The sequence below is a fragment of the Poecilia reticulata genome, chromosome 16 (assembly GCF_904066995.2).
Source record: "Poecilia reticulata chromosome 16, P_reticulata-male-v2, whole genome shotgun sequence".
NCBI lineage: Eukaryota > Metazoa > Chordata > Actinopteri > Cyprinodontiformes > Poeciliidae > Poecilia > Poecilia reticulata.
In genome coordinates, this window is record NC_088845.1 from 707,211 (window position 1) to 731,121 (window position 23,911).

The window sequence follows — 23,911 nt, forward strand, 5'->3', positions numbered from 1 at the left end:
GAGGTCATTAGACATAAAAACTTTTTCAATCTGAAGGCAGAAGCTTAAATTGCTGCTGTGAGATTGGAGAGCTGACTCTGCCCTCTGCTGATTGGCTGTCCAGACATCTACCCTCTGCTGATTGGCTGTCCAGACATCTGCCCTCTGCTGATTGGCTGTCCAGACATCAGACATGAGCGAAGCAATGGACGGCTCCGCCGTCTCTGAGGAGGACGATTTGCAGAGAGACGAGGCGGTTCCCCCCAGAAGCTCCTCCAAGATCTCAGGTATCTGGATTCTCCGTTGGCCCATTGGGTCTCTGGGCCCAGAACCAGAACTCTAAAGGTTCTGAAAGTTCTGATTCTGCTGCAGACAGTGGAGAAATCATTGAAGGGAAGCGGACCAAAAAGACAGTGGACCGGCTGGATTTCCAGGCTCCGAAGGCCAGGGAGAAGCTGAAAGTGGCAGACGGTAAGACCCGAACAGAACCGGTCCTGCACCGGTTCTGCGGTCTGACAGGTGGCCGGTTCTGATGTGTTAAGGCAGTGGAGACAAGCTGGGCGACATTCCTCGGACCAACTACGAGATCACCAGGAGGAAGGCGGAGGAGCTGAAGCTGCTGCACGCCATCCTGTTCGACCGACCCGGGAAGGTAAAGAGCCAGGAAGAGGGACTCTGACCCGGTGAGATCTGATCCAGACGAGCTCAGCAGAACCAGAACCCCTCAGTGGTTCTACTGGGTCTGAGGAAACTCTTTGACCCGGTTCTGCTCAGCTACTCTGGGTTGATAAAACAATACTGATCCCTGTTGGCGTTCCAGCTAGCATCCCTGTTAGCGTCCCAGCTAGCATCCCTGTTAGCGTCCCAGCTAGCATACCTGTTAGCATCCTAGCTAGCGTCCCAGCTAGCATCCCTGCGTCCCTGTTAGCATCCTAGCTAGCATCCCTGTTAGCGTCCCAGCTAGCATCCCTGTTAGCGTCCCAGCTAGCATCCCTGTTAGCGTCCCTGTTAGCGTCTCAGCTAGCATCCCTGTTAGCGTCTCAGCTAGCATCCCTGTTAGCATCCCAGCTAGCATCCCTGTTAGCGTCCCAGCTAGCATCCCGGTGAGTGTCCAGGCTAGCATCCCTGTTAGCGTCCCAGCTAGCATCCCGGTTAGCGTCCCTGTTAACATCCCTGTTAGCGTCCCAGCTAGCATCCCTGTTAGCGTCCCAGCTAGCATCCCGGTTAGCGTCCCTGTTAACATCCCTGTTAGCGTCCCAGCTAGCATCCCTGTTAGCGTCCCAGCTAGCAGGCCAGAAGGTCTCCAGCTTGTGCCTGAGCAACAGAACTGGGTCAGCAGCTGATGGTTCCTGATTTGATTCTGCCGAACAGAAACATCTCCATGTCCTCCTTTCTCCACCAGCTGGAGCGGGTCCAGGATCACAAAGCATTCCATATTTCAGTTTGCAAACTGCTCGGTTCTACCAGAACCCGGACAGTAACGGTTCTGTGTCTTCTCAGTCGGCCTCGGTCAAGAAGAATCTGCGGCAGTTCAACGGCTTCCCGTTCGCCGCAGACAGCCAGGAGTTCACCAGGAAGAGAGACAAGATGCTCAGGTGGGTTCCTCAGCTGGTTCTGGATCCCTGGAGCAGTTCTGATGGAGGTTCTGATGGACCTGTCTCCCCCAGGAACTCTAACCTGACCAACACCAAGCTGAAGCTGGTCTGCTCCATTCTGGACCTGGAGAAGAAAGGAACCCACCAGGATCTGATCGATCGGATCCTTGTCTTCCTGATCGCCCCAAAGAACAGCGGGAAGGTGATCAGAAGCCCCGCCCCTCTCTACTGAGGCTCCGCCCCATCCACAAAGAAGCCCCGCCCCTCGCTACTGAGGCTCCGCCCCCTCTAACGGCTGCTGTCGTTCCCCCACAGCGCGCACCAGTGAAGAAGAAGCGGAGGACCAAGAAGAAGCTGGCCGGCGGCGACTCGGTGGCCAAGAAGAAGAAGAGCAAACCCAGAGCCAGCGGCACCAAGAAGTCCAAACCCGGCAGCAAATCCAAAGCCATCGTCATGGACTCCAGCAGCGACGAAGACGATGACGAGAAGGTGGAGGCGTCGGTGGAGGCCGCAGGTTCTGATGGAGAGGAGAAACGGTCAGAACAGGAGGAGGAGGAGGAAGAGCAGACTGACCAGTCAGAGTCTGATGAGGTGAGATCACTTTGGTTCTGACCCAAACCTGCTGCAGAACCCTGAACAGGTTCTGGTTGTTTCAGTCCTCCAAGCCCAAGTCCAGCAGAGGGAAGAAGAAGAAGCAGCAGATACCGGCGAAGAAGAGACCCAGGAGCCAGAGCTCTGACGGAACCAGCGAGGCAGAGGAGAAGGTACCAGCCCCAGGTCTGAACCTGGAACCAGAACCAGAACCAGAACCGGGCTCTAACGGAGAACTCTGCTGTCTGTTTCAGCCAAAGAAGAAGAAAGTAGCCGCCGCCAAAACCAAGAAGGCCGACAGCAGCAGCAAGAACACAAATGCAGGTGAGCCGCAGGTCCAGAACCAGACCCGGGACGGACCCGGGTCTGGTTCTGACCCCTGCCTATGTTGACCTCTGACCCCCGCGGTCCAGCCGAGGACAGCTCCGACGAAGACGAGCCGCTGATCAGGATGGTGAAGAAGGCGCCGACAGACGAGCAGCTGAGGAAGACGGTGGAGAGTCTGCTGAAGGAGGCCGACCTGGAGGAGATGACCATGAAGCAGATCTGCCTGAAGGTCGGAGCCAGAGCTGACCCCGCATGACCTCTGACCCCGCATGACCTCTGCTCTCTGCTGCAGGTGTTCGACACGTATCCGGAACACGACCTGAGCAGCAGGAAGGACTTCATCAAGCAGACGGTCAAGACCGTAAGTCTGACCTTCATCACCCTCATCATCCTCATCACAGCGGGTCCAGCCCGGTTCTGGTTCTCCCTGGGTCCAGAACAATAAATAGACAGGTGATCATGTCAGATAGAATATTTAATAATAACCGCACAGCATTCTGGGAGATGTAGGCAGAAGACAGGCTTTGGCTGCTGAACTTCTCATAAGCTAGCTGGTTAGCAGCAACTCGCTCACTCTTTGGTTGCCTAGCAACAACGTGTTCAGCAGCAGATTCACGTTTCTTCATCACCATCCAGCTGAGATGGAACCATTACATCACTTCCTGAGCCGGACTGCCTGGTCCAACCAGAACCGGACTGGGCCCAGTTTGAGTCCTCCAGCAGGGGGCGCCGTGTCATGATGTCCTCTGTCTCCTCACAGCTCATCACATGAAGACGGCCAGGTGTCCGTGGCAACAGGCTCCGCCCTTGTTTTGATGTCATTATGGGATGTGGTCAGCAGGTTTTTCGTTGGTTCCGTCTGTCATGAAGTGGACCCGCTGCAGAGGCACAGCGCCCCCTGCTGGACGGCTCCTCCGCATCAACATGTTCAATAAATTTGTACATTTTTCAACAAAGCCAGTTTGGACTCTGATTCAAAATGCTCCCTGCAGGACCGGTTCTGGTTCTGGTCCAGGACAACAGATGATCTGCATGCAGAACAGAACCACCACAGATCTAAATCCTGTGACCCGGTTCTACTGGTTCTGTTGGAAACCAGGTTCTCTGACTCGGGTCCAGTTTCTGGGATTGTGGAAGAACCAGAAAAGGTATTGGATGAAATCCGGGGCGCAGAAAGTCCAGCTTCCTGTGACCCGGTTAGATTCTGATGGACCTGGAGGTCCAAACAGGACCGGATCCAGTCCAACATAAGAATTTATTTGATCTATTTTAAAATTTTCTTCATGTTTTTTTCACAATCTAAACTTCCTGAAACAGGCAGAACCGCAGCAGGAACCTTTTGGACCTGCTGGATCAGAACCTGTCTGAAATGCAACCAATAACTGCAAAGCAGGTTCTGGTTCTGTAGATGGTTCTACATGGAGACAGATGGGTTCTAAAGGCCTGAACAGAACCGGTCCATCCAGCTCTCTGCTGCCCCCTGTGGCTGCCTGTCACCAGGCCATTTCTGTCGTGCGGCCACCAGGCGGCGGCAGAGAGCACCGGGTCATCAGAACCAGCAGTCGGTTCTGATGAAGACCAACTGCTGCTGGAGCGAGAAAGCAGGTACTGATCGGGCTCTGCAGAAAGGTCCCGGTCCGTTTTCCTCCTTCGGTGTTTCTGCTCCATCCATCCGACTCCGGTTCTCCTCCAGAAGTTCTGGATCTGACCGGAACCAGAACGATCCTCCATCGGCAGGAAACAACCAAACCGCCTGCATCCTCCGCCCCCTCCGTCAGCGCTGCGTCCTCATTGGCTGCCGCTCTCCCCCAGCAGCCAATAGGTGCTCATGGCTCCCTTCCCCTTGACGTCCACGGACCCCCGGCTTTCCAGCTGGAAGCAGTTGAACTCCATCAGGACGTCGCGGGTCGCCGCCGACACGTGAATCTTCAGCGCTGCAGATACAAACACAGACGGCTGCTGTCGGTACCAGGTCCGGTCCACCCTGGAGGACCTTCTGTTGGGCCAGCAGGGGACGGTACCACTCCAGTCCAGTCTCAGGTGTGTCGAGTCTCACCTTCCCCGGTGGATTCCATCCGTGAAGACGTGTTGACGGTGTCCCCGAACAGGCAGTAGCGTGGCATCTTCAGACCCACCACTCCGGCACACACCGGACCTGCAGACAGAGGCGGATCAGAACCGGTCTGGGCCGTGAACAGAAGCGTCTTCCGGTTCCTGTGGGAAACTCCAACGGTCCGTCCAGGATCAGATTCTCAGTCCATCCCCAACGCCGGTCCAGATCCTCACCGCTGTGAATCCCGATCCTCAGCTTCAGCTGCCGCTCCGGCCGGTGGCGGATCCTGAAGGTTCGGACAGCGGCCAGCAGGGCCAGCGCCATGCGGGCGATCTCCCTGCCGTGCCGCTTCCCGTTTCTCACCGGCAGCCCGGAGACCACCATGTAGGCGTCACCGATGGTCTCCACCTGGGGGCGCCGCAGGACAACAACACCGTTAGCGGGACAGGAAGTCTGCTGCTTTAGTTTGGTTTTTTAATGTGGCAGAAAATTATTTAACATGATTAAATCTGACAGAATGACTTCCTTCCTCTAACCGGATCAAAAGGTGAATCGTTCAGATCCACCAATTCTGATCCCAGCTACCTTCATCCTGTTCTGACCCAAACTGTTCTCACCTTATAAACATCAAAGTTGTCAATGATGGCATCAAAGCAGGTGTACAGGTCGTTGAGGAGAGTCACGACCTGCAGAAACACAGACCTCAGGGTTTAGATTCAGACTAAACATGGAAGAAACAGGAGGCATTCCTGTGTTTAAGCTAGGCTAACAGCTTCACTCTGCTTCCTGTGTTTAAGCTAGGCTAACAGCTTCACTCTGCTTCCTGTGTTTAAGCTAGGCTAACAGCTTCACTCTGCTTCCTGTGTTTAAGCTAGGCTAGGCTACCAGCTTCCTGTGTTTAGGCTAATAGTTTTCTTTTTCTGACAATGTTTATGTTTGGCTAGGCTAAATGTTTCCTCTGCTTCCATATTTTTTCCTTAGCTAATGTAAGCTAGGCTAACAGTTCCCCAGAGTTTGCAGCCTTTGCTCTCAGGTAGCATAAGGTCCAGGTGCTGTGGACCTCCATGGGGGAGCTTTCTGCAGACAGGGCGGTGAAACCAACGATGTCACTGAAGTAGATTGTGACCGAGTCGAAGGCTTCAGCTTGAACTGTCTCTCCGCGCTTCAGCTGCTCTGCCACCGAGCTGCAGACGACAACAACCAGGTCACAGGATCAGTACTGACTGTGGTACTACTACCATGATGACTGCCACAGTGAGTACTATAGTACTCACTGTGGCAGTATCTGGTAGAGAAGGGCCTCAGCCTTGCGTTTCTCCTCATGGTAGGCCTGGGTGCGCTCCTCCACCAGCTCCTCCAGGTTGTTGGCGTATTGCTCCATGCGGGACAGCAGGTTGTCCAGGATGTTGTTCCTGGACTCTCTGGAAGCAGAAACATGGCAGAGTTGACGTTTAGCTGTAACTCTGCTCTGTCCGACCACTTTAACAAACTTTTGTCTAATTTAACAGGGAATTTCACGATAGAAGATGTTTATCAGACAACTTTGAAAGAATGTGATCATTTTGAATTTCCTTAGAACCACCAGCAGAGGGCAGCAGTTTATTTCTACTGTTGTTGATGTAAACGGGGTTCCAGTGAGAAGGTATCAAAAGGTTCTGATCCAGAGCAGCTCGGCTCACTGCTGGGAGACAAGGAGACTCCACCCCTACGACCCAGCCCGTGTCTCGGCCCTTACGTGCCGTGCTTGAGCAGCAGCAGGCGGATGTGGTTGAAGTCGGGTCTCTCAGTCGGCTCCTCGGCCCAGCAGCGCTGCATCAGCTGGCCCAGCTCGGGTTTGGACTCGTTGGGACTCGGACTCTCTGGGTGGTCCTCCGGGTCGATGGTGGGCCGCAGGCAGGGCCACTCACCCAAAATCACCCGGTCCACGATCTCTGCTGGGACACCGGGATGCTCAGGAGACGCCTGAATCCGGAAGGAAGTGGGACCCTGTGGACCCGCTGTGGTTTACCTTTGGGACTCAGCAGCGCCCCCTCCAGGTAGAAGGCTCCTCGGCGCAGCACCACCTCCTGCAGGATGATCCCAAAGCTGTACACGTCCCCTTTCTGCGTCCCCTGAGGAGGCGGAGATTCCATCCGGAGCAGCTCTGGAGCCACCCACAACTTCTCTGCACAAAACCCAGAGAAAGGTCAGCTCGGTCTTTTATTTTGACGAGGTTTGCCCCGTGTCTTCTATAGCCATCGGTAGCGATGGAGAAGTCGGAGGACTCACGGGCGTAGTAGGCGTGAGTGTCGCCGCCGCAGTCCGGGTCACATCGGAAGCTGGTCAGACCGTAATCGGTGATTTTGAGGACAAAGCGCTTGTCCACAACGCAGTTAGACGATTTGAGTTTACCGTGAGAGACGATGACGCTGTTGTGAAGGAAGACCATTCCCTGAGGACAAAGACGGGTACTGAGCGTCTGTCCCACCTGGAGACCGGGCGGTGCGCAGGAAGAGGCTCACCTTCACAATGTCGTTGATGAGCGAATACTTGAACATCCAGTCCAGGGTGATGCTGTCATTCTCCAGGATGTCCTGAGGACATGTGGGGACAAGTGAGGACATGTGGAGACATGTGGGGACAGGGGGACGGCCAAGTGCGCGTACCTGCAGGCTGCCTCGGGGACAGTACTCTGTGACGATGCAGATGTTCGGCGGGTCGATGCACGCCCCGATGAACCGTGTCAGGTGTTCGTTCTGGACGTCTCTCATCTGAACAGAAACACGTCTGGGTCAGTTCGGTTCTGGAGGTCCAACAGAACCAGAACCGCCTGATGCTCCAATACAGAACGTCTTCAGATGATCGGGACAGACTCACATGTTTGAGTTCAAACAGAACTTTCCTGTTCAGCTCAATCCGCTTCCTGTTGGAGTATTTGATGGCCACAATGTTCCCCTGTGAGAGGGAACAGACGGGAATGCTGAGGGAACGCTGAGGGAACGCTGAGGGAACGACGAAGGAACGCTGAGGGAGCGCTGAGGGAACGCTGAGGGAACGCTGAGGGAATGCTGAGGGAACGACGAAGGAGCGCTGAGGGAATGCTGAGGGAACGCTGAGGGAATGCTGAGGGAATGCTGAGGGAACGACGAAGGAGCGCTGAGGGAATGCTGAGGGAACGCTGAGGGAACGCTGAGGGAATGCTGAGGGAGCGCTGAGGGAACGCTGAGGGAATGCTGAGGGAGCGCTGAGGGAATGCTGAGGGAATGCTGAGGGAACGCTGAGGGAGCGCTGAGGGAACGCTGAGGGAACGCTGAGGGAACGCTGAGGGAGCGCTGAGGGAATGCTGAGGGAACGCTGAGGGAACGCTGAGGGAACGCTGAGGGAACGCTGAGGGAACGCTGAGGGAACGCTGAGGGAACGCTGAGGGAGCGCTGAGGGAACGCTGAGGGAATGCTGAGGGAGCGCTGAGGGAATGCTGAGGGAACGCTGAGGGAATGCTGAGGGAACGCTGAGGGAACGCTGAGGGAACGCTGAGGGAATGCTGAGGGAGCGCTGAGGGAACGCTGAGGGAATGCTGAGGGAGCGCTGAGGGAGCGCTGAGGGAATGCTGAGGGAGCGCTGAGGGAATGCTGAGGGAACGCTGAGGGAATTCTGAGGGAGCGCTGAGGGAACGCTGAGGGAATGCTGAGGGAATGCTGAGGGAATGCTGAGGGAGCGCTGAGGGAATGCTGAGGGAATGCTGAGGGAACGCTGAGGGAGCGCTGAGGGAATGCTGAGGGAACGCTGAGGGAATGCTGAGGGAGCGCTGAGGGAACGCTGAGGGAATGCTGAGGGAATGCTGAGGGAACGCTGAGGGAGCGCTGAGGGAATGCTGAGGGAACGCTGAGGGAACGCTGAGGGAATGCTGAGGGAATGCTGAGGGAACGCTGAGGGAACGCTGAGGGAATGCTGAGGGAACGCTGAGGGAACGCTGAGGGAACGCTGAGGATGATGAAGGCCACCTTCCTCTCACCTGGCCAGACTCACCTTGCAGTAGCCGGTCTTGGCGAACACCTGCAGGTTTCCGTCTCCGGTCATCAAGGATCCGTAGTTGGAACCTCTCTGCGGAGCAAAGAGCTTCTCGTTAGCAGGAAGTGGAATGACAGGGAACTTCCTGTTCTGCTGACCGGCGGCGGTTCCAGAGCTCACCAGTGACAGGGTGACCCGGCTGCCGCTCCGCAGAACCTTCTCCATGCTGCTCATGTGCAGATCGTCCCATGAGATTCGCCACAGCTGAGCCACCAGCTCCCGCTCCAGCCTCAGCCTCCTGCAGAACCAGGTCAGAACCACGGGTCAGAACCACGGGTCAGAACCAGCGGGTTCTGGAGTTAACCCTGGTTGAAGCCAGTTTGAATCAGCTAACCCAGGTAGAGCCGGGGTTCTGCCGGGTTGGATCAGTTCAGTGAGAACCAAACCTGAACCAGATCGAAATGGAACCGGTCCAAATCAAGAACCAATTCTGACCCGACTGGACTCAAACTGGGTCATGTAGGATCCAAAACCTGGAAAGCAGTTAAACCTGGACCAGAACCAAAGAGTCCAGCTGGGCCAGAACCGTACAGGTCCAAATAAATCCTGTGACCCGTCATCAACCAGAACCCGATGAACTGGGGGTTCAAACCAGTTTGAAACCGGTTTTAGTTTTGAACGGGGAAACGTTCTGGTTCTGGTTCTGGTTCTGATCAGTGACGGTGACCTCTGACCTGTAGATGAAGATGGCGACAGCGGTCGTCATGGTGATGAGGAAGCAGACCAGGATGGACGCCATCTGGTGGACGGTGATGGTTCCTGCGGGATGAAACACATTCCCGGTTCAGGTTCTGATGCAGACCGTCCCAAACGGACCAGAACCAGGTCCCAGGTCAGAACTCAGTTCTGGAGAACCTCTGGTTCTGACAGAACCAGACATTGGACCGGTGGGAATCGGGTCTCAGTGAGTTCTGTTCTGGTTGCTTTTGGACCTGGTTCGGCCCTGTTCAGACCCGGTTTTGGCCCAGGTTCGGTCCAGTCCACTGACTTGTGAGGCACTTTGGGTTGTCGTTCTTCAGGCCACAGAAGGGAACATCCAGAGGCCTGGTTCCGCCCAGCCAGAACCGGGCCGACCTGGGTACCTTGGTCAGGTCCTGCTCAGAGCTGCTGTAGGTCAGAACCACCTGCAGGGGAACAGAACCGGGTCAGAGCTGGAAAGAGTGCGGTTCTGAATGGTTCTGGTTCTGTACCCGGTAGGCACTGCGGTTGGAGTCCCAGTCCCACAGAGCGTAGTCCATCTCCCGGTCCCCGTTCACATCCAACTGGACCGGACCTGCCACACCTGGGGACAGACAGAACTGCAGGTCAGGTTCTAGAACCGGCAGGTCCAACTCAACCGGACCACTAGGGTTGCTTGGTTCTGCTCTGCATCCAGAACCAAACATGGAGAAGCAGCTTTCAGCTTCTATGCACCACAGATCTAGAACAAACTTCTAGAAAACTGAAAAACAGCAGAAACCCTGAGATCCTTTAAATCCAGAGTAGATTATTAAAGCCTGGATCATCGATTGATCTGGTCTGGATCCAAACGGGTCGTTACTGCTCCCTGCTCTGCCACAGAAATGCTGAAATCAACTGGACCCGGCCGGAGTAATCAGAATAATAATGTCTTTACAGAGCGGTTAATAGGTTCTGGTTCTGGTTCTGGTTCTGAAGGAAAAACCTCCAGATTGTTTCTGCTGAATTATTTTCAGGCTCATAAATTAAGTTGCATTTCCTCCAACATTAACAGACTAGAAGTGAAGCGTGATGTAAAATGTTCTACATAATGTTTCTCTGTTGTAATGGACTGAAAAACGTTACTCATTATGTGTCAATAAAGGTGTAAAAACCGTATTTATTTCAAGTAATTTGCGAAATAAAACCCACCATTTTAGGGACTACATGGCTAAGAAACGTGATAATGTTACAAATATCTTTAAAATTTCCTCTTCGGTCACATTTCAGTCCGTTTCCTCGTCAATATGCGAGTTTAGAGCGATGCGCGCTCCCGCGACACGGGATGAAGTCTGGGCAGGGACGCGTTTCTGGGCATAACACCTGTTGGCCCGAGGTTTTCTCATCTGGAGCTGTTGATCCAAACCACGCCGACAGAACCCCTGACTGGACCATGTAGAGTCCCCCGGACGGGTTCGGACTGCCGTTGGTAAAGTTAGAGTCAAAACTTCAGTAATTTGGTCGTTTAACCCGCCATAAGAGGGAAAATGGAGGTTCGGTTTTCAGTCATTTTCTCCATGTTGTCCAGTCATTACTAAATGTCACAGTTTAGTTAACGGACTAAATATTAAGGTTCAAAACAAATATTTAGCTTGCTAATTAAATATACAGTGTGAAGCTTATTTTAGCTATTTAGTTTAGCTAAATATTAAATTCCGAGCTATCAATATTTAGCTATAGCCAAGGGTATCTAGCTACCAGCTAAACAGGCTTTAGAATCAGCTAACCAACCAGCTCTGTTAGCTAATAGCAGTGGTAGCTAATCTACCACAGCGACCACTTATTAATAATGGCAAAATAAACATAAATCCTGAAAACATAAAATGGGTAATGAGTATTCTGGGAAACGTTTTGGTGTTTTTTGATGTTGGATCCTGAAACATGGAGTATCGTTGCTGCCGGCCGAGAGAACGAATCCGTCCATCTCCATGGTGGGTCCAAAGTGGGTCCATAGTGGGTCCATAATGGGTCCATAGTGGGTCCATATTGGGTCCATAATGGGTCCAAAGTGGGTCCATGGTGGGTCCATAGTGGGTCCATAATGGGTCCATAGTGGGTCCATAGTGGGTCCATAGTGGGTCCATAATGGGTCCATAATGGGTCCATAGTGGGTCCATAGTGGGTCCATAGTGGGTCCATAATGGGTCCATAGTGGGTCCATAGTGGGTCCATAATGGGTCCATAGTGGGTCCATAATGGGTCCATAGTGGGTCCATAGTGGGTCCATAGTGGGTCCATAATGGGTCCATAGTGGGTCCATAATGGGTCCATAGTGGGTCCATAGTGGGTCCATAATGGGTCCATAGTGGGTCCATAATGGGTCCATAGTGGGTCCATAGTGGGTCCATAGTGGGTCCATAATGGGTCCATGGTGGGTCCATAGTGGGTCCATAATGGGTCCATAGTGGGTCCATAGTGGGTCCATAATGGGTCCATAATGGGTCCATAGTGGGTCCATAGTGGGTCCATAGTGGGTCCATAATGGGTCCATAGTGGGTCCATAGTGGGTCCATAATGGGTCCATAGTGGGTCCATAATGGGTCCATAGTGGGTCCATAGTGGGTCCATAATGGGTCCATGGTGGGTCCATAGTGGGTCCATAATGGGTCCATAGTGGGTCCATAGTGGGTCCATAATGGGTCCATAATGGGTCCATAGTGGGTCCATAATGGGTCCATAGTGGGTCCATAGTGGGTCCATAATGGGTCCATGGTGGGTCCATAGTGGGTCCATAATGGGTCCATAGTGGGTCCATAGTGGGTCCATAATGGGTCCATAGTGGGTCCATAGTGGGTCCATAGTGGGTCCATAGTGGGTCCATAGTGGGTCCATAGTGGGTCCATAGTGGGTCCATAGTGGGTCCATAGTGGGTCCATAGTGGGTCCATAATGGGTCCATAGTGGGTCCATAGTGGGTCCATAATGGGTCCATAGTGGGTCCATAGTGGGTCCATAGTGGGTCCATAATGGGTCCATAGTGGGTCCATAGTGGGTCCATAATGGGTCCATAATGGGTCCATAGTGGGTCCATAGTGGGTCCATAGTGGGTCCATAGTGGGTCCATAGTGGGTCCATAGTGGGTCCATAGTGGGTCCATAGTGGGTCCATAGTGGGTCCATAGTGGGTCCATAGTGGGTCCATAGTGGGTCCATGGTGGGTCCATAGTGGGTCCATAGTGGGTCCATAGTGGGTCCTGCAGGTTTTATTCTCTCTCTGCTGGTAGAACGACCTCCTCAGCAGGTCAACGTTCCTCTCAGGCCTCTGATGAGCCTCGTCTGATGCAGGTGTGTCAAACCATGCAGGAGCCTCACAGACCCACTTTGGACCTCAGGGACCCACTTTGGACCTCAGGGACCCACTTTGGACCTCAGGGACCCACTTTGGACCTCAGGGACCCACTTTGGACCTCAGGGACCCACTTTGGACCGCTGGGCTTCCGGTTCGCAGGAAAAGAATCATCTTCTTTCCCTCCAGATGGAAACAATAACCTGCTTTCTGACTTAATAATGATTATTACATATTTAGTTAATTAATGTTAAATTAACTGACTAACTTAATTAACCTCCATGTTTTCTGACAGGATAAATAACCAAATGGATTTCAGTTTATTTCCCATAATGCTTTGCGTTTCTCCGAGCTGCACGACCAAAGTCCATGTTGAGTCTGGAGTCACCTGGTCTCAGGTGAACAGCCTCATGGTGTCCAGGTGTTCCTGGACACCTGGTCATGTGAAGGTCAGCTGGGGGCGGAGCTCACCTGGACTCACCTGGGGTCCAGTCTCCTGACCGGTTCTGATCCATTCACAGTTCTGAGTCAGAACCAGAACCACAGTCGCTCCAGTCGCAACTGGAGCGACTGCAGCTTGAACCAAGCTGGCAGAGTGATGAAGACGGCAATGATCCCAAACAGGAAGCAAGCAACAGGCACAGGAAACGCATAATCTGAGCCAAACCTTTCACAATAAGAGACAAATGAGGTGGACTTTGATTATCCAACCAGAGAACCTGGACGGTTCTGAGACCCAGAGCAAAGTCAGCTGTTTGGTTCTGAGAACAGCCCGAAGATTCCCAAACAACAACTTCCATAGAATCCCAGCGTGCCGAGGACAGAGTATGGAGTTAGATTTGTGCCACAATTATTCAATCCAAAAAAAAGTCAAACAAACAAAATTCTGATTGCAAAAATAAAAGTTTCAAACAAAAATGAGCGATTTCAATTTAAAAAAAGCTCTTTAAACATTTTGTTTTGTAAAAAATACTTTTTATGATTAAAAAGTTTTAAAGATTTTTTTGTGTGAAATGTTTTTTTGATTGAATAATTGTGAAACAAATCTAACTCCATAACGGAGCCCTGAGGAACACCGGACTGCTCCGGCTGGAGCGACGCATCCGGAGGGCCGACGCCAGACAGCAGTTTCTACCTGCACCACAGAGGGCTCACCTTCCTGACCTCTGACCTCTGACACTGAAGGAAGATCAGGCAGGAATCGGAGATTAATCGATCGGGAATCTCTGGTTACGCACCAGTAAAGGTTCGGTTCCACATCTTGGCGGTGATGTTTCTCCCCGGTGGTCTGGCTCCAGAAGCCGCCATAGTTTCATTCAGAGCGCGGGCGTAAATCATGAGGCCGTCATAAAACCCTGCGGCGATGATGTTCATCTGAAAAACAGGAACAGGAAGTCAGTCCTGACCCGGTCCCGGTGCCGGAAATCAGGAATCCTGATGTTATTCCTGCAGGAGCCATTCAGGAAGAGGAAACTGAGGGACGGGACCCATCTGGGTTCTGGTTCCTGATGAGTCATGGTGGCTGCAGCTGGGCTCATCTAGGATCCAGAACCACCGTGACCCGAACACGGTTCTGATTGTGGGTTTTATAGAGATCCAGAGAGGAGCCATCTGGATTTCAGGCATTGTTCCTGTTGGAGCTAAAATCTGGTTCCACAACGACCCAGCCAATCAGATGGGAGCAGAAAGTGTTACTACGACCCAGTCGGAAAGCGGTTTCGCCTCCAGAACCATCAGAACCTCGGTCTGCTTCAGCAGCAGCAGCTTTCAGCTTCCTGAAGGCCTTTAGCTGCTGCTGCCCTGAGGATCAGGTTTCTCTGCAGCTAACCGCATTAGCTAACCGCATTAGCTAACCACATTAGCTTCCCTCAGCTGCTGTGACCGTTAGAGCCGGTAGCAAGAAAACACGGCAGGACACCTGGATCAGGATTCAGCGTTCCATATGGATCGTCTCCAGACCGACTGATGACATCATCGGCTCGGACACATTAAGGTGGAGCAGCTGTTGAAGCTGCCAATTACATCACTTCCTCCACATCTGTCCAATCAGAGCAACAGGAGGCCATGCTGACTGATGGCACCTTTGACCGTCTCCATGGCAACCAGGACCGCCGAGCAGAAAGCCTGAGCCTTCACAGCCGGTTCTGATCTGGCCCAACAGAACCGGAGTCAGAATGAGGATCAGATGCTTCATCCATGAGCATCCAACGAATCCATCATCCATCCATCCATCCAACGAATCCATCATCCATCCATCCATCCAACGAATCCATCATCCATCCATCATCCATCCATCCAACGAATCCATCATCCATCCATCCATCCAACGAATCCATCATCCATCCATCATCCATCCATCCAACGAATCCATCATCCATCCATCATCCAACGAATCCATCATCCATCCATCATCCATCCATCCAACGAATCCATCATCCATCCACCATCCAACGAATCCATCATCCATCCATCCATCCAACGAATCCATCATCCATCCATCCATCCAACGAATCCATCATCCATCCATCATCCATCCATCCAACGAATCCATCATCCATCCATCATCCAACGAATCCATCATCCATCCATCATCCATCCATCCAACGAATCCATCATCCATCCACCATCCAACGAATCCATCATCCATCCATCCATCCAACGAATCCATCATCCATCCATCATCCAACGAATCCATCATCCATCCATCATCCATCCATCCAACGAATCCATCATCCATCCACCATCCAACGAATCCATCATCCATCCACCATCCAACGAATCCATCATCCATCCATCCATCCAACGAATCCATCATCCATCCATCATCCAACGAATCCATCATCCATCCATCATCCAACGAATCCATCATCCATCCATCATCCAACGAATCCATCATCCATCCATCATCCATCCATCCAACGAATCCATCATCCATCCATCCATCCAACGAATCCATCATCCATCCATCATCCATCCATCCAACGAATCCATCATCCATCCATCCATCCAACGAATCCATCATCCATCCATCATCCATCCATCCAACGAATCCATCATCCATCCACCATCCAATGAATCCATCATCCATCCATCCAACCATTCATCATCCATCCAACCATTCATCATCCATCCATCCATCATCCATCATCCATCCATCATCCATCCATCTACTCAGTACCAGAGAGTCGTCCATGCTGTAGTTAAACCAGTTCCTGGCGTCCATCTTGAGGTTGGAGACAAACCGCTGGTAGGCAGAGCTCTGAGGCTCCTGATAGGTCAGAAACTTCACAACCTGAGGAGAGGAAGAGACGTTTAGGATGGATGAACCATGTTTGATTGGTTCCAATTTCAGCTGGTTCCGATGGGCCCGGTTCCGATGGGCCCGGTTCCGATGGGCCCGGTTCCGATGGGCCCGGTTCCGACTGACAGCCAGCAGGACATCGTCTCAGGTTCCTCTCATCAGGTGACAGTCTGGCCTCCTGCTGATTGGTGGAGAGCGGCTCTTACCTGGAAGGCCTCCATGGCGGCGGCATCGTCTTCGTCGCCTCGTTTCCACGGCGACCGGCCTCCGGGGCCCAGGCTGTCGGCGAACAGGTCGATGAAGAGGAAGACGTACTCGCTGTGAGGAAGGTCGGCCCGCCAGAAGTGGACCAGCAGCTTCCTGAAGACGTCAGCAGAGCAGCAGACGAACATCACTGCAGGAGGAGGAGAAGCTGCTGATCAGAACCAGAACCTGGATCAACAACTGCTGCTCTGATTATTGGTTATCAATGACTTACATCTGGGAATCAACAGGAGCGTCTATAACTACATTCATAGATGTTTAGATCTAGATGTGGAGTCATGGGAGCTAAAATCAGATCGTTTATATCCAGAACCGATCAAGATGCTGAGATGCATGTGAGCAGGTTCTGCTGTCAGCTGCACACGGGACAACACACACACACACACACACACACACACACACACACACACACAGGACAACACACACACACACACACACACACACAGGACAACACACACACACACACATACCCGCCCTCCGCGCAGCAGCAGGTAACCAGGAAATGGACGGGGCACCGACTGGCTCCCGGGTTTCTCCTCGGGGTCAGAACCAATCAGGACCGTTCTCGGCCCGGTCGGCCATGTTTGGGAACGGAACCGAGGGCCGAGGTAAAATTAGGCTGCGCGTGTTTAACAGGAAATTCCTGCTGATCTGATACGGCAGCGGAGCGGCGGGTCGCTGACCTCGGTTACTCAGTGACCAGCCGGACTCCAGGTTTCTCCAGATGGACCGAACACAGAACCACATAAACTAAAGCCAGGAGCTGCTGGTCCCGTCCAACAAGCTGACGGGTCCAGAACCGGGTCGGCGTGGCCAGAACCGGGTCGGCACACTTGCTCTCGCTGCTCTCATGTCCTCAGCTGTCGGCCAGATTCAGTGATTCTGTGAATCCGGATCTTCCAGTCAGTCCAGATTTCATTAGTTGATTTTAAATTGAAAACCGGAATTTGGCCCAAAACAAGGAAGAGAAGGAGAGTCGGAGCGAATCGACCCGTTCAGGACTCGACCCGTTCAGGAATCGACCCGTTCAGGACTCGACCCGTTCAGGACTCGACCCGTTCAGGACTCGGTCCTGAACCGGAACGATCGAATCGACCCGTTCAGGACTCGACCCGTTCAGGACTCGACCCGTTCAGAACTCGACCCGTTCAGGACTCGACCCGTTCAGGACTCGACCCGTTCAGGACTCGGTCCTGAACCGGAACGATCGAATCGACCCGTTCAGGACTCGACCCGTTCAGGACTCGTCGACCCGTTCAGGACTCGACCCGTTCAGGACTCGGTCCTGAACCGGAACGATCGAATCGACCCGTTCAGGACTCGACCCGTTCAGGAATCGACCCGTTCAGGAATCGACCCGTTCAGGAATCGGTCCTGAACCGGAACGATTCCTAGAGCTGGGAATTATGATCCCGGTGTTCTGGAGAATCTGTGTTTCCAATCCTGAACTGTTCCTGCCGGACGGTGGGAGGAGCTTCATGTGGACGGCGCCGCCACCGAGGATTCAGAACTTTATTGCCGTTCGGGTCGGAGCGTCTGGACTCTGCTGGGAAAATGATTCTTTTCATTTTGGTTTACAGAAATAAAAATGTTCCTGATCATCTGTAACCCGGTTCGACCCGGACTGCAGTGTTCTGGTTGGTTCCTGAAGCAGACCCGGAGAACTTTCCAGAGGAACGGCTCAGGTTCTCCAGGAACCGGGCCGACCGGGCCGACCCAGCCACTTCCTGCTGGTTCTGCTTCTCTGCAGCTGTAATGTTTCCACTCAGCAGACGCATCGATCCGGATCGCATTTCCTGCCGCAGCAGCAGGGGGGGATGGGCTAATGGAGCCAACGGCAGGTCGGATCAGGATGCAGAACCGGACCAGAACCAGCTCACGCCTCAGACCCAGGCCTCCCCTGGCTCCCTGGGAGCCTTCAGAGGAAGTCACGGCGGTTCTGCGGTTCCGGATCCGTTCACCTATGGTCAGGATGATGGATCCAATAGAACCTGGACCAGAACCGACTGGCTCAGATTCAGAGCAGAACTTCATGAGGCTCCATCATGAGGGTGGGGTCAGAGGTCAGAGGTGAAAATGATGGTTCAGGTGATTCCAAATAACTTCCTGTAAACCTTCACAATAAAAGTCACTGATTAGAGCGTTGCTCCTGAAGGCCAGCTGGATCTGTTCTGGTTCTGGTCCAAATTGCAGGATCTTGTCTAGTGCCACTCCTACTGCGGTTCTGTTGGTGCTGTTGGACCGGACCGGACTCAGGCTTCCTGTTGGACCTGGTTCTGATGGCGTATTTAAGATCATCAGCAATCTGTAGCCAAAACATTCCCCCAAAACACGGTTCTGCCGCAGCGCAGCAACCGTCTGCGGACCCATACGGAACCGACCAATCAGACAGCAGCCGGCCAGTAAGCGGGTCCAACAGAACCTGATGGGTCCTGGTTCTGCTGGGTTCTGTTGGCCCACCGCCCTCTGGTTTGTGACTGTAAACATCACACCGTTCAGTGTGGAACAGGAACAATAAAAGCTGAGCTCAGTGACGACCTTTGACCTCACCGCATCTCTGAGTTCTGAAAAGCAGCTGCGACTGACCCGACCCGACCCGACCAGAACCGGATGAATGAAGGAAAACCCAGGAAAGGTTCTGTTGGTTCTCGAAACGGATCTGGAAACAGCAGAACCCGACCAGGATCACAGCAGAACCGGGTCGGCCTGGTTCTATGGAACCACCTGACTGGCTGTGGCTCAGGTCATGTGACCTGTGGTGGGAACAGGAAGTGGGACTCACCGCGGCCGCTGCTCTGGATGTCGGCGAGGATCTGCGCGTAGTTGACCTCCTTCTCCTCGAACACGCTGTGATGGGTGCTGATGTTGGACGCCTTCAGCTCCTCGTACAGACCCTCGATGGCGAAGTAACATGGCCGGTCGTCGTACTTGTGGTCGCTGAACACCAGCGCCACGTGTTCCCTCCACTCGGACTCCAGGCAGACCCGCAGGCCGAACCGGCCCAGCTTCTTGTGGGTGGGGCCCGTGTTGGTGATGGAGGGGTAGACGCCGTTGTAGAACGCCGCGGCCGTGGCCCCCGCCGTGATCATGGGCACGTCCCAGTGGGCGGTGAACAGGCCGACCGGCGCGGCGGCGTAGGAGCAGCCGGGGCCGATGAACGCCCACGGGTCGTGGGTCAGCTTCAGGTCCACCGCCGCCAGCGAAGCCACCGACTCGGAGCAGATCCCGTTCCTGTCCTCGCTGCTGTTGAACACGTAGCTGAGGCGGTGGTCAGGCAGCAGGGTCGGGTCAGAGTTGATGGTTCTGACGGCCCGCTCCACGGCGGGTCCAACTCGAGGCCAGGCCCAGGGGTACCGGGTGTTCTGAGGGAGGATCACTGCCAGCGTGATGTTCTGCCACGGGCGCCGTCTCTCCTGGCCCCTGGCGTGGCGCCACCTCGACCCGGGCCGCTGAGGCTCACGCCCGGCAGACGGGTCCAACAGAACCAGCAGAAACATCATAAGAGTCCCGGCTTCCTTCCTCCAGAACATTTCTGCGTAGTGGGTCGTCTTGGTCCAGATCGGGTCAATCAGAACCTTCAGAGAACAAAACACTGTGATCAACAATGTTGGGTCAAACCAGAATTGACCCAACAGAACCAACGACCCAACAGAACCAACAACCCCACAGAGCCAACGACCCAACAGAACATCCATCGTTGTTGGTGAACTATGAACATGAACCGGTTCAATTTGAACCCGTCTGAACTCGTGAACGTTCCCGGGCCGAGTCAGGAAACCCTCCCTGGCTCGGTACGGCCCGGTTCCACAACGCGCTGAACACCTGTTCCTACCTGAGCTGCTCTCGGCTCTTTTCATCCTGATCAACAGAAAAACTGACAAAGTATCCAGAGAAGATCCTGCAGGAAACTTCCGTCTTTCTCAGGTGAGTTCACCTGTCAGACACGGGGCTCCGCAGCGCAGACGGTCCGCGCAGACGGAGAGAGCAGATGGAGGAGCTGCTGCTGGAGGAGGAAGAGCTGCTGGACTGACCGATGGGAGGAGGCGAAAGAGAGGGGGAGAGAGAGGGAGGAGAGGGAGGAGAGAGAGGGTGGAGAGAGAGAGGGATGAGAAAGAGAGGGAGGAGAGAGAGAGGGCAGGGGGAGAGAGAGAGTCTGTGACTCCGGAAGGGCGGATCAGCAGCAGCAGCTGCCCTGACCTCCATGGGGGGAAGAGCTCCCCCTGCTGGCAGAACCAGGAACACAGCAGCAGGACCAGAGGAGAGATGGATCCAGCAGTCAGAACTTTTCAGAACTTTTCAGAAGACAACATGAAACCCTCAGGAATCAGGATTTTTCTGACCCGTTTTGTTCCTCCTGCTTCATGTGCCGACTCGAACCTCAGGGTTCTGAAGTGACTCCCGGGTCAGGCCGGGTCCAAACGCAGAACTGGGCCTCAGCCAGCAGAACTTGGACTGGATCAGAACATCAGCTCCAGGAAGTAGACCTGGACAGACCAGCTGATTTACAGGAAGTCACCACCACATCACTTCCTCGTCCCAGGAAGCTGAAACCAGTTGGAACCAGAACCTGGTCCTGGTTCTGGTCCAGCTGCAGGCGGACAGAAGGAGCTTCATCCTTCCTCGAATGAGGAAGAGGAGCGCTGAAGTTTTCTGAACTTCCAGAAGAACCTGTTTGGATTCCCAACACCAGAAGGTTCTGCCGAACCGGGCCTGAGGTGGTTCTGATGCAGCAGTAGGTCTATGGGCGGTGCTCCTCGGTGGGAGTTCTGCTTAAAGATGGCTGCTGGTGGCGCTTCCTGTGGAGGCAGAGCTCCTTCAGAAAAACCGTCATGGCGGCTATAATCTGACATCAACCTGTGATGACCAGCACAGGATGAAGGCTCAGCGCCCTGTGGACCCAGTCACATCAGGGTTCAGGGTTGGGACAGAACCAGGGGCACAGAACCATGGACAGAACCAGGGACAGAACCATGGACAGAACCATGGACAGAACCATGGACAGAACCAGGGACAGACCGGCCCTGGGTCATGACGTCACATCCAAAATGGCGGACTGGTCACTGTTTACATTCTGCTGCTAAAAAAACAAAACGGATGATTTTAAATGTACAGTTAAGGTATTTTTGTTTTGTTGTGACTTGTTGAATACAGAAAATTCAATATAATCCCACATGTTCATCAGAACAGACATTATTTCAATACTTTTGAAAATATTCTGTTTTTTGCGACAGACAGCTCGTCTGTGAACTTTGCCATGTTTCCAAGATATTACACATTAAAATACATTAATATTTAATTTATCAGTCTGCCAATTGACTATTAGAGACAGTATTTTTACCCATAAACCATCTGTTTTATGCAGCTAAAAGTTAGTTTGGTATAAAGTGGAGCTAATAACAAAGATCAGGTTAAGGACAAACATACGGCAAATATATAAAAAATAATAAAAATGTCTGATGCTACATTTGAAAAATTTCTTCTTTTTCTGCTCCGTTTATCATATCAAACTTTTTATTACTAATGTGCCATGTTATGATATTTTTCTTTTAATTTTCTATAAAGATGGAAAAAACAAAACATTGCAATAAATCCGCCTTTTAACTCTAAACGTCACATGCAGCAATGAATTGTGGGTAATACACTTCGCCGAAGTCGAGAAGGACGTCGCTGCAGCCATAGACATAATATAGAGTAGACCCCGCTTTGGCTGCTCCGGCGCAGGAAATACGGCGGCCATCTTGGAGAGGTCGTCCCTCCTACTTTGCTCAACCAAAACAGCAGAAGATGCCTCAGCACTGAGGGATATTGTTGTTCTGATCGATGGACTATTGATGTGAGGCTCCACAGACAACATTTCACAAGTAAGATGGACATATTATTGTGTATATATTGTGATTATAATATTACTTTACTGTATTTATGTCCACCAGCGAGATACCAGCTAATATTAGCTACAGTGTTTGGTGTAATACGGGTTCAGCCGCTATGAAGGATAACTGAGATTCTGTAAACCTAAAATAATTAATTATTCTCTAACATTGACTTAGATTATCTGACACAAGAGTCTATATTAGAAATGAAACAATGTAACACATATTATAAAACTTATATTATGTGTTATAACATTCGTTTACACAGGGGGTAAAGACTATTATTTATATGTAATTCTTTCACTAGTAAGATAAATCCTAAATCTTCCGTTTTTGTTTTGAAGGTTTCATAAAGACACGATGTGAGAAAGAAGAGGGAGAATCTATAAAGAGAGACGGATTCACTGCAGGATGAATCACATCGGAGTTTGGACTCAATCTCAGCTGCTGAATCTCTGAAGGTAGAACTATATATATATATATATATATATATATATATATATATATATATATATATACATATTATTCAGTATTAATAATTATTTGTGTGTGTATAGTTATATAAATATGTATTGATATTCCTAAATAATTTATTGAATAAATCATGAACGGCTGTGTGCTTTGTAATCTGCTCATCATTCATCAATATCAGAATATTCCATTCCTATTCTATTGTTATAGCCACTAATATTTAAATATGCTGAACTATGTATTAAAAACATACTAAATAATACAATTGTTTATAAATGTAGCTTTGATAGATGATTGAATTTGGTTTCCAGTAACAAAAAAGCGTGTTATGATCGATTAAATGCGCTGATACGTCATTGTGCTGCTAAACGCTGAGTGGAGTGGTGGACCGCTCCAAGATGGCCGCTCCAAGAGTTAATAGTGAAATAACTTCTTCTACATAACCAGAATAGTTCCATGAACTGCTGGTATAAGTTTTAAATCACTATAATAATATTTGAGGGGAATAGAGAGAGGATGCATAGTGTGGCAGGTTGGAGTCCATGTGGCCAAAACCTGCATCCTGTTGAGGGAAATAAAGAGCTGAAAGGATTTAATCTCTTCTACGTAACGACTCTTGTTCTCTGAGCTAAAGCTGCAAGTTTCATATCAACATGACGGATGCAAATATATTCAGGCTCATAAATTAAGTTGCAACATTAACAGACTAGAAGTGAAGCGTGATGTAAAATGTTCTACATAATGTTTCTCTGTTGTGATGCTTTTAAGCTGCTATGGCATCAAAAGACAAGCAGAGAATTTCAAACCATTTGCGGAAACGTTTACAACACGGACTGAAAAACTTTGACTCTGTGTCAATAAAGGTGTAAAAACCGTATTTATTTCAAGTAATTTGCGAAATAAAACCCACCGTTTTAGGGATCACATGGCTAAGAAACGTGATAATGTTACAAATATCTTTAAAATTTCCTCTTCGGTCACATTTCAGTCCGTTTCCTCGTCAATATGCGAGTTTAGAGCGATGCGCGCTCCCGCGACAGGGGATGCAAGTCTGGGCAGGGACGCGTTTCTGGGCATAACACCTGTCCTTATGTGGACTGATTGATCCGTTTTCTTCTCACCCTACAGTTTCCATTGGAAGTCCTGTAGTGCCTCTAGAGGTCAGAGAGTGAACTACACCTGAAGCAATGAGCTGAAAAACTAAGTAATTTTGTCCCTGAGCTGGATTACGTAATAGAAATATACACTGCTCAAAAAATAAAGGGAACACTTTAACATTTAAGCGAACACTGAAGTGTTCCCTTTATTTTTTTGAGCAGTATATTTAGAATGACTTATTCTTCTAGATATGATATATTAGTGTAAACAAGGTGATAATTGTGTTATTTCTGATTTTGGGTACATTGTATTAA

At 51.5% G+C, this 23,911-nt stretch overlaps 2 protein-coding genes across 5 annotated transcripts; one reads left to right on the plus strand and one right to left on the minus strand.

Moving 5' to 3' along the window:
- The first annotated feature begins 133 nt into the window (after positions 1-133).
- Positions 134-3,448, plus strand: dek (DEK proto-oncogene). The gene is made up of 11 exons (XM_008430599.3): positions 134-266; positions 352-450; positions 522-631; positions 1,480-1,574; positions 1,647-1,776; positions 1,890-2,165; positions 2,231-2,338; positions 2,420-2,489; positions 2,579-2,721; positions 2,785-2,853; positions 3,253-3,448. Exons 1-11 carry the CDS (start codon positions 173-175, stop codon positions 3,262-3,264), a joined length of 1,206 nt encoding a protein of 401 aa, XP_008428821.1. The 5' UTR covers positions 134-172; the 3' UTR covers positions 3,265-3,448.
- On the minus strand, positions 2,950-23,492 carry LOC103477468 (atrial natriuretic peptide receptor 1-like). Of its 4 annotated transcripts, XM_081616987.1 has the most exons (22): positions 19,991-20,399; positions 18,941-19,733; positions 16,101-16,288; positions 15,772-15,885; positions 13,832-13,967; positions 9,783-9,874; positions 9,581-9,716; positions 9,267-9,351; positions 8,713-8,830; positions 8,551-8,625; positions 7,402-7,479; positions 7,191-7,295; positions 7,047-7,118; positions 6,814-6,976; positions 6,554-6,709; positions 6,281-6,476; positions 5,820-5,966; positions 5,606-5,729; positions 5,163-5,231; positions 4,779-4,953; positions 4,549-4,647; positions 2,950-4,426 (listed from the first exon to the last, which is right to left on the minus strand). In XM_081616987.1, exons 2-22 carry the CDS (start codon positions 19,686-19,688, stop codon positions 4,281-4,283), a joined length of 3,222 nt encoding a protein of 1,073 aa, XP_081473113.1. In that variant the 5' UTR covers positions 19,689-19,733; positions 19,991-20,399; the 3' UTR covers positions 2,950-4,280. The 4 variants fall into 4 exon arrangements, with proteins under 4 accessions (XP_081473113.1, XP_081473112.1, XP_081473114.1 ...); XM_081616986.1 differs by lacking the exon at positions 19,991-20,399 and adding an exon at positions 23,410-23,492 and having other exon boundaries at positions 7,047-7,295; XM_081616988.1 differs by lacking the exon at positions 7,402-7,479.
- Between the last annotated feature and the right edge of the window lie 419 nt (positions 23,493-23,911).